At 47.2% G+C, this 10,624-nt stretch overlaps 1 protein-coding gene across 1 annotated transcript; it reads right to left on the bottom strand.

Annotated features, from left to right (window-relative positions):
• Positions 1-1,794: 1,794 nt before the first annotated feature.
• On the bottom strand, positions 1,795-10,179 carry Gnat2 (G protein subunit alpha transducin 2). Its single transcript, XM_028879316.2, has 8 exons — positions 9,994-10,179; positions 8,326-8,368; positions 7,927-8,068; positions 7,105-7,262; positions 5,287-5,415; positions 4,937-5,066; positions 3,499-3,652; positions 1,795-2,607 (listed from the first exon to the last, which is right to left on the bottom strand). Exons 1-8 carry the CDS (start codon positions 10,109-10,111, stop codon positions 2,417-2,419), a joined length of 1,065 nt encoding a protein of 354 aa, XP_028735149.2. The 5' UTR covers positions 10,112-10,179; the 3' UTR covers positions 1,795-2,416.
• Between the last annotated feature and the right edge of the window lie 445 nt (positions 10,180-10,624).

Genomic DNA, 10,624 nt, shown 5'->3' with positions numbered 1-10,624 from the left:
GATGTGGGTTTGTGAGCCAGTTAAACATTAAAATATCTGTCAGAAGACAGGAGAGGATTAAAATGCAACTCTGTTTTTGGCTTGAGAATTTTATTGTTCTGCCAGAAGTCCTATTCCACTGGCTCTTACGCTAGAGGGCAAGTTTTGTGTGAATATTAGTAGCCAGAGATAAAGAGAAGCAAAGAGGCCAGTGCAGTCCGGAGGGGAGGCTCTCCTCTAAGGAGCAAATGGGGTAGTAAAGTTGTTTGGGGCCTGAATAGATGACCATACTCTGGGTTCTGGTTTTTGAGGCAGGGTCTCATTCTGTATTCTTGGCTGGCCTAGAACTCACAGACCCTCTTGCCTCTGCCTCCTGAGTACATGCTGGACTTAAAGCTGTGTGACTTAAAGCTACTGGCCCTAACTCGGTTTCTTAAGTTGGGGGTTCAAAAGCTCCAGAGTCTGCAGATCAAATAGTTTAATTTGCTTGTTTCCTTTGTAAGTCTGAATTTTATCTTATGCATTTTAAAGCATTTTAAGGGACAGAGTTATGGCTCAGTGGTTTAAGAACACTGGTTGCTCCTCCAGGGACCTGGGTTCTGTTCCCAGTACCCACATGGTAGCTCACAACCATCTGTAACTAGTTCCAGGGGTCTGACACCCTTTTCTGACATCAGTGGAACCCTGGGTTACAAGTTCTTCACAGACATACACGCAGGCAAAACACTCATACACATAAGAATGAATCTTTTTTAAAAAAGCATTCTGAGATGGGGGTGTTGGTGCATGCCTGTGGTCCTGCTCTTCACCAGACGGAAGCAGATGCATCTCTTGAACTCACAAACTCAAGAGTGATTTTGGTAGTATAATGAGACCCCATCTCATAAAAATGGGAAAAGCAAAATATTGCTCTGAAGAGAGATCCACAGCCTTCCTTATCCTGCTGTAGGGATTCATGATCTAAAACACTCTCAAAGTCATTGTACACTTGAGTTAGAATGGACAGATTGGTGATGGCTGGGGCGTGACATTCAAAGGAGTCCTTATATTACCTTTTCTATAAGTGCTTTGCCCAGGTGGGGTTTGTTTTTTATTTATTTTTGTTTTAAGGGTTTTTTTTGTTTGTTTGTTTGTTTTGTTGTTGTTGCTAATAGCCATACCTAGAGTAGTTCCTATGGTAATTCTGGCAGATTGGGGTGTGTATGTGTGGTCGTTTGCTCATTGAGACCATTAAGCGAATCCTCATTTCAGTGGTCTCAGATTGGTTCTTTGGTGCATTTCAAGCTCCTGAAGCTGGCTGGCTCTCTAGTATTAATATTGCTGGAAGCAGCTAAGTGTGAATGGGTGTTTCTGGCAAGGAGCAGATTTTCGTTTTAATTGACACTTTCTTTTATATACTAAACCATGGATGCCAAGTGTCTTTCCTCACTAGTAGTTGTAAATGCTAAATCTATACATGGTTTCACCACCTCCTGTCAAGATAAATGCAAGCTTCATTTCCCCTCAGAGAAGTTCAAAGGAATAATTTATCCCTGGTTTGTTTGGGAAGATGTTTGCAGCCAGCCTCACGTGGACCCAGCTGCAAAAATTTCCAGTGCCTAAAGCAAGCTCAGCAATCGCTTTTGTTCTTGTGAAGCATGTAGCAGTTGGCATGAGAATTCAGATTGCTCTCTTATTCAGATTCTGTGATACAGAAGTGGCAGCGCTGGAGTCCTAAGTGGGAGTATGTTGATGTCCTCAAATTCAGCCAGACACTCCTCTATAGCTAAGCAGTTCTTTATAGAGAGAAAGGAAGCTGTTTGGGAACCAGGGTAGGGGAGAGAGATCATTTGTTTTTTAATAAAGATGATCATTTCTGAATGAGTGCCTTCGAAATGAGTAGGCTCACATCTCCTCTCTAGTGATCCAGGTCCCTGAGCTAAGGCATATTGATCTGCTAATAAAAACCCAGGGCCAGGTTTAATTTTTAATAGTTCATCGCTCATTGTAAGGAAGGTTTGCTCTTACACTTCGAGATAGTTCATTCTAATGAGCAAGTGTGGAAATCCATCAGTTGCAGCCTTTATGGGCTTTCTGTGGCCAACCACAGCAGCTTCCTTCCTTGTGTTTTTCCTTCAGTTAGGGTTGTGCTCTTCAGAATAGCCCTGTGAAGTAGGTAAGAAAGCTACCTTCGTTATACAGATGGAGGAATTTTGCTTCAGAAAGTGAAGTGTTTCGGTTGCGCTGAGCAGAACCAGTACTGGAAGCTGGGTCTTAGGATCCTTGCCCATGCATTCTTTAAACCGACGAGCCACACTAGTTGAAAAGCAAGCATGCCTTCTGTATCTCCAACAGAATGGCCTTAGTTGTCATGTCCCGGTACTTGACTAGTTTTCTGCACGAGGTCTCCGATTCTAAGCCTGCTTGTAGAATGTATACCTGAGGAACTGACTGAGCATTAAAAGAGCCCGCAGTCCTTGAGGTTTTCTTTGATGATAATGTCTGTGACTGCATCGAACACAAATTTGACATTCTGTGTGTCTGTAGCACAAGTCATGTGACTGTAGATTTCTTTGACATCTTTTCTCATGTTGAGGTCAAGGAACTGGCTCTTGATATAATTCCCAGCGTCCTCATAGGAGTTGTTCCCTGGTTTAAAAAAATTAGTGAGGTGGAATAAATTAGCCTGTACGTGCTCAATTTTTAGGTGACTGATTTGCTTCTTGGAGTATTGTGTTAGACAAATATAGTCAGCGACTGTCAGGAGTGAGCGCTCTGTGGTGCATGCAGGTGACTGTGGAGGGTGAGGGCTCTGTGGTGCATGCAGGTGACTGGGGGGTGAGGGCTCTGTGGTGCATGCAGGTGACTGTGGGGTGAGGGCTCTGTGGTGCATGCAGGTGACTGTCCAGGGAGTGAGGGCTCTGTGGTGCATGCAGGTGACTGTCCAGGGGAGTAAGGGCTCTGTGGTGCATGCAGGTGACTGTCCAGGGGAGTAAGGGCTCTGTGGTGCATGCAGGTGACTGGGGGGTGAGGGCTCTGTGGTGCATGCAGGTGACTGGGGGGTGAGGGCTCTGTGGTGCATGCAGGTGACTGTCCAGGGGAGTAAGGGCTCTGTGGTGCGTGCAGGTGACTGGGGGGTGAGGGCTCTGTGGTGCATGCAGGTGACTTGGGGGTGAGGGCTCTGTGGTGCATGCAGGTGACTGGGGGGTGAGGGCTGTGTGGTGCATGCAGGTGACTGGGGGTGAGGGCTCTCTGGTGCATGCAGGTGACTGGGGGGTGAGGGCTCTGTGGTGCTTCTTACTTGAGGTAAACAAGGGAATGGAGGAAAAGTCTCATGTCTCCACTTTTGCTTCTGGGTAGGTATCCTTGGAACAGTCAGTGGCTCTGGTGTATCTGTTTGCTCTATTCCAGACACATCTGAACTTGGACCTTCCAACTGTTACTCCCCTAAGGCAAGATCCTTTCTATGCTTTGGCCTGTGGAATGAGGTCATCATTCCACATCACTACATCACTCTTGTCTGCAGCAGTCTGCACCTACCATCATACTCCGGAAAACAAATACTGAGGTGGACTTTCTTAATTTTCTCCTCAAAGAGGTCCTTCTTGTTGAGGAAGAGAACGATGGAGGTGGCCGCAAAGAACTTGTGGTTACAGATGCTGTTGAACAGATGCAGAGACTCATGCATGCGATTCTGGGGAGGCAACATTGTGGGAAATAGCAGATCAGCTTGTGGGATAGATGTCTGTTTATTCCTCTTCTAACTGAACAGCCCAGTGTTCCCAATATAAAAGGAAAGCAGGGGAACAGATCATCTGTTTTTACTGTGGTGAGGTACAACCAAACATTCAAATCTCCTTTCTGTCAGTTTAATAACTCTGATTTGAGAGAGATTATTAGGAGCCCAGAGTCTCAGTTTCCTTATAGAGTTAGGAAAGCTAAAGAGGATGTACCAGGGGTATCCATCATAGCTGGCTATAGGAATACCTATGTGTGGAGATCTTGAGCGGCCAGAGTCTAGGTAACATGCATAGTGCTGCTGTTAGGCTGAAACCAGGCCCAGTTAGCACTTTTTTATTTGCATCTCCAAGATGATTTTGCTAGGCTTCTGTCAGGGGGTCCACAGGTAAGGGCTGCCGGATTTCCCAGTGCCATACCACCAGAACCTCTTCTTTCCTCATAGCTACTCTGAGAGAGAAGGAGAGACATGTGTCTGCTGGTGCCCACGTCAGGTGAGTGTTTAGGGAACAAGCCCTTTAGGGACTTGAAGAGTGCCATCAGGTGACTTGAATTCATTCTTGTCATCTAATCAGGGAAAACTGACTTGTAGCCTTTCCTCACTGTTAATGCTCCTGCTGTTGATACTTGAATACCTGGTAAACTGAGGGTAAAATGGAAGCAATCTTGGAATATGAATAATGCTACAAGACATCTTGGCTAAAAGGTACAGAGTGTCCTACTGTGAACACTACTAAATCTGAAGTGAAAGAGGATAGACCAAAGCTGGAGTGACTTAGGATAGACCAAAGCTGGAGTGACTTAGGATAAAAGCTGTATTTTCTGTTGGGCATCTGGCTAGCAAGGAAATTACTGTTTTCACATCTTTGACATCTTTATCTCAGACTCAAGAGAAGGGAACTGGCATATAGATAGACATCTTAAGTCCTTGCACTGCCTATTTCATCTATCTACTTCCACTTCGCCTCACTTCCTCTTGAACTTTGTGATGGCCATACAATGCTTGCACTCCTAATCTCAGACCAAACTCGTGCTCAGGAAATTTGGAGCTTTGAAGTACTAACTTAGAACCTGCAGCAGAAAGGGGGTTTTGTGGAGTTATTAATCAACAGGAGACAGAGATTGCTCTGCTAGGAGATGTCTGGGCTGCCGGTCTTAGCCGGCTGGGCAGTGGGATGACAAGCTTTAGAGAAGGGGTCAGAAATCCAGTGGCACTGAAACTGGTGTAAATGCCACTCACCACTTCGTCATCTTCCACCAGCACCATGTCATAGGCACTGAGAGCCGCACAGAAGATGATACAGGTGACTCCCTCAAAGCAGTGGATCCACTTCTTTCTCTCTGATCTCTGCCCTCCCACGTCAAACATCCTAAGGGAAGAAACAGCTGTTCTCATGGGTGTGACCAACATGTGACTCACTTGCCTTTGGTATTCATCCTGAGAGGCGGCTGCTTGGGGCCAGTTAGTAGCAGAATCAGAAATAGGAGAGGCAGGAGGAGGAGGAGGAGGACAGTAATCGGACTGGGCTTCAGCAGAGGCCAGGAAACATGCTATGGGACCTGAGATGCCCCAGGGAACTGAATGCTGACCTGAAATTCAAATCTTTAACCGAAAACTTGGTCTCAATGATGCCTGTGGTTTTGACTCTGGATCGAAGCACGTCTTGCTCATTAGGGAGGTAGTCAGGGTCTGTAATCCGGTCTAGCTGGTTCAGGTAGCTAGCGAAAAGAGTGGCGTTGGTGATGTTACAGTGTTCAAAGTCAAGAATAGAAGAAGCAAAGGGTCTCCCCCTGAGTCACACAGCTAATACAGTGATGGAAGCAGGACTAGAGTCCACGGCACGGAATCCAGGATCGTGCAAATGCCGGAGAAGCAGGAGGGCAGAGGGCCACCCCCACGTGAGGCAAGTGTCCTGGCCTCCCAAGCCTTTCAAGACCTTTGAATAAGACTTTAAGCCGGGCGGTGGTGGCACACGCCTTTAATCCCAGCACTTGGGAGGCAGGCAGATCTTTGTGAGTTTGAGACCAGTCTGGTCTACAGAGCGAGATCCAGGAAAGGTGCAAAGCTACACAGAGAAACCCTGTCTTGAAAAACCACACACACACAAGAAAAGACTTTAAATATGTGTCCCAAGTTCCATCAAGAGACAGGAGTAGATTGAAAGACACTTTGAAGACACAAGATAAGGCAATGTGTGGACCTTCTCTCCTCAGTCAAACTGGGGAACATGAACACTGGTATTTGGAGATATTAGGGAGTTATTGAATATTTAGGTATGACGATACGATTTCTTCTTTGCATTTTAAATACATAATGAAATTGTTAGGACAAAGTGATAGCTGCAGGGTACTTTAATCCAGTGAGGGGGGTGTAAAGTAAGCTAAGAGCGGTCATGAGTCAACTGTAAACTAGATGGTTCACTGTGTGTTCCACTTTCATGTGTGTAGAAGTTTTCATAAGAACATGAGGAAGTTCACGAAGAGTAGAGAGAGGGCAGTTGTGAAATACAATGACTTAATATGGAGAAGGAAGGAAAATTGACGTGAATGTCTAATGTACACCATGTATTTTCACATTTAAATTCTCACTAAATCTTAGAAGACTTTGAGAGTCATGCCCCCACTTTACAGATAAAGGAAAACTTCAGAGGGATTACTTGGGAGACTGAGGCAGGAGGACTGAGTTTCAGGCCAGCTTTGGCTACAAAGTGAGACCCTGCCTCCACCCAGAACAAGAAAGCACTGTGGCCTACTATAAAACTCAGCTTTGTCCGCGTGCAGACCTGGACCCAAGCGCAGCCTCCGCTGTTTATGCATAGCTTTGCCCAGTTCACTAACTCCGCTGGACTGCAGGTTTTCTACTAGAGAATGGGGCTCGTGGACCTTGAAGGCTAGTGCATAAACAAGGGCCATCCATATAGAGCATGTTGTGCACCTAGCAGGGACAGAACCTTAGTAAGGGGGGATTCCAGAAACTAAATGATGACATTATTCAAGATGAGGTGGCAGAGGGAGTCCACATGGGTCTGTTTGGTCTCACAGCTCATGCCCACTTCTGATACTGTGCTGCTGGGGGCTGATAACTGTGTCCCTTATCTTATTGGGGCCAGCGCTACAAAGTGGATGGCTTTCCTGGTGCCTGTGACCATCTTTCTTTGGTTTGCCTCTTGAGATGGGACCAAGGGCTGCTAAGCAGGGCCTCTGTTTTGAATTTTGTGTCTTCAACTTCACAGGCTTCAGGGAGGCAGGAGAAAGGACTATAAAACAGTGGGAACTGGCAGATGTCCCCACAGCCTTAAGTTCAGTTTGTGTGGGTCTGCGGCTCCCACTACCTGGAACTTAAGGCTGGGTGAGGTTTCTCCTGAACGGCACCCCCCCCCGCCCGCGCCCCATCCCCCAGAGTCTTACTAAGATGCCGAGTCATTGAGCTGAAACTCTGCAGCTCTGTCAAAGCAGGCTTGAACCCCACTGTCCTTCCATAACTTCCTGATGACCTCCACCAGCTCAGGAGGCATGGTCCCCTCCTCAGTGGAGTCCGCCAGGTTGTTGAGCTGTCGACCGGCATCCTGTGTGATCCAGAAAGGTGGCTGAGAATGAGCTAGGAGAAGTTAGTGACTTGCCAGGAGGAGATTTCTGGGAATTTACAGAATGGGAAACACTTTGTGCCTTAGGAACACTTTGTGCCTTAGGCTACCGAAGCCTAAGGCAGGACAGTCTCAGGGAAGGTGCAGTTTAAGGAAACCTGCGAATTTACTGAGCATGCTCTTCAGATGTAGCCAGCTCTGGGATGCCTAGAGGATAGTCCCAGGTGATCCTTCAGGTTTTAGACTTCAGATTAGGCTGAAAGAAGATACAGGTCCTTTGCTGCAGGGACTGGAAATGTAAAGGCTACACTGGCCCTGAAATACACAACTTAAGTGTATTTCAGTGTATAAAAGGCTAGTATATTAGCTTATAAAAGTCCCATGGCTAGGGCAAGAAGCTCAAAGAGAGAATTTAAATGGTAAAATAAGATTAGAAGGCAAAATGATGCTAGGAGTCAATTTTGTAAGCATTTGTTATAAAGGCAGAGGTTGTTTACTCTCCTAGGACTAAGATGATTTAAAGCTTAGCAGATGCGATTTGAGTTACACGGAACTTTTTCTTACCCGACTTTCCTTGTGGTTTGTTGGTTTCTTGTCTATTTCTTCTCCTGCTTCCACCCTGAACCAGATAACATTAATCACGTACCGCACAACTTGGTTCGGCATAGTCAATGCCTAGTGTGGACATGGCTCTGATGATGGCCAGGATGGACTGCAGCACGTTCCCATAGATGACAGATTTGAACTCTAGGCATTCTTCTGGTGAGTATCCATCCTGGTGAATGATCCTTCAAGGAACAGACACTAAACTTTTAGCGGGACCCGAGGAACCAGACCTAAGGGATTGGGACTCTAGGGGACATCGGGCTCACAGGAATCCACCTGTATTTCTACTGCTGTCTCTAAGTGCAGGGTGAGGAGAAGGACATTGAAAATCGGGTGCTTTAGTCCAGGGTTCCTCGGAGCTAAGGACCCTTCTGCACACATCGACCCTGGCTCCTGCTCCCCCACCTCAGTCCTCCCAGGCTTCTTCTGTTCCACTCACTTCATCTGCTTGACGATAGTGCTCTTTCCTGACTCTCCAGCACCTGGAAGGGAAATGGCCATGCCGTCAGTTTCTCCCAGTTTCCCCCAGCAGTCCAGAAGATGGTGTGTAAACGGTGTTTCCGGGAGACTGATTGAGAGACACCCTGAGCTCAGGCCATTCGACCTGGACTTAGAGCAGTTTGTCCCCATTTGCACTATTTACATTGAGGGCTGGATTTCCTTTTTTTTATGGCTGCCCTATGCACTATAAGCTGTTTAGAACCTTTCCTGGTCTCTACCCACTAGAGGCCACTAGCTTCCCACTCTTAGTTGTGACAACCAAATATCTCCAGACATATCGTGTGCCCCTGGGACTCAAAAGTCTCCCCATTGGGAACAACTGATAGACTCATGGAAATTCCTTTAAAATATTCACAGTCAAGTAGAAAGAGCTGGGGCTCTTCATCGAGATACTGTTTTTTTCCCTACCATGATGGTGTCTGTTGGAGCTAAAACATTCTAATGTCCTTATTTAGGCTGGCCTCTTGCCCACCACGAACCCACAATCCTTCCAGGCCTGTACTGACCTCATCCCCCAATCTCCTCCCACCTTGCCTGTGCTGTTTCTTCTAAGCTGCTTACCCTGAACCTAGACAATCTGTTTAGGCTTAAAAGATCTGTCCCTACAGCCTCTGTTGTGTGTAACTCCTGAATTCCTCGGAGCCTTGGTCTTTCAGCCTCTGTTGTGTGTAACTCCTGAATTCCTCGGAGCCTGGGTCCAGCTTACAAATAGGCCCCTTTAGTGTGTCTTTGGTCTCTACTGCCCCATTCTCCGGGTTCTTTACGGAAACCTGTCCCAGGCAGCCGGCTTTCTGCTCCATAGATCCAGCGATCCCACCTCAGTAGTACCGTTGGTGTTTTTGTGAGCAGGCCAGGTGTCAGTTTCTTATTTTCTGTTGAAGCCGTGATCGGTTTCCACGACTGACTCACCCACGGAGGTGCTTTTTCATCCCGGCACCAACCAGTGATCTGCTTAGAATGCATCAGGCTGATGAGCCTTCCAGATGCCAGGGGCTTTAGAGCAATTGCTTAATAGAAAGCCAGGAGGGCATTTCTGTTAAAGACTCCATCTTCCCTGTGGGTCTCCCCTCCCTACCAGGTTCTCCAACATTTATTTTGGGAGCAAGGAGAAGGACCCAGTCTACTTAGCAGAAACCAGTAGGCTTCTCCTTGAGACTATGTATTGCTACGGTGTGGTGGCGCTTTATGAATCCATTGCTGAGAGAGAGTCCTGTTTACTTATTGTATGCCACAGTTCTCTGACTGGAGATTTGGTGTGTGCCTGCCTGCATGGCCAGGGTTCCGGGTAGCTGTTGAACAACAACAACAACAAAAGGTGTTGTTGCAGTTGGGTAGCCCAGCTTTGTCCTTGCACTCTTCCTAGTCAAGGAAAAGTAAAACAATTCCAGTGACCCTGACATGCTGGGTCCCCTGGGGGTGACTCTGCAGGCTCCATAGTCACATAGCTCTAAGCTCTGCTTGGTTTCCTAGCTTGAGACTGAACCAGGATGAGAGGAACGTGCCTGGCCTCCCCCTTTCCGTGGGGTTGCCAGACCCCATCAACCCGGCCGGAAAGCAAAGAGAGTGCTAAGCAATCCTTCCCCTCCGATAGTCTGCTCATGCTCACCAAGCAACAGCAGCTTGACAGTCTTGGCTTCCTTATCCGCATCCTCCTGCAGCTTCCTTTCCAGCTCCTTGGACCTCTTGGCAAGTTCTTTGTCCTCAGCACTGATTCCGCTCCCCATCTCTGCCCTCTCCTCAGAGAAGAACCGCTTTCTCCAGTTCTTAAAAGGTTCCAGTAAGGTTCCTGTCTGTGAGATAGAGAAAAAGAGAAACTAGGTTGGGATAGAGGAGCATTCTCTCGATCCCATAAAAGTTGGGTGAGTGTGGACTGCTGGTTCTTGCACCCTGCCTACCTGTTGAGACTCCGTACTCCAGCCGGAGAACTGCTTCTTTAAGCTGGGGATGTCCCCTTTATGTCTAGCACTATGACAGGGCAAGCCAATTAAAAGCTTTGCCCGTCAGTCAAAGGGCAGACTCTAACGTTCTTTAGTGAGGGAGATGATCTGGGTTCTGACATAGTAGGGTAGATTGCAGGTACTGGAGCTCTGGGAGGAAATGGCTACCCCCTCCCTTCTGAAGAGTCATCCCTAAGAGCCTCTGTTCCTGTGGATTCACTTGCATTGGAGAGCTGAAGGTTAAGGGTATTCTCCAAATTGAGTCTTCAGATTACAAGGTCTTGGTTTTAGGGAATCAAG

This window comes from Peromyscus leucopus, chromosome 6 (genome assembly GCF_004664715.2).
Source record: "Peromyscus leucopus breed LL Stock chromosome 6, UCI_PerLeu_2.1, whole genome shotgun sequence".
In the NCBI taxonomy this organism is placed as follows: Eukaryota; Metazoa; Chordata; class Mammalia; order Rodentia; family Cricetidae; genus Peromyscus; species Peromyscus leucopus.
Note: the sequence above shows the minus strand (reverse complement) of the source record. Positions and strands in the feature narration are given on the sequence as shown.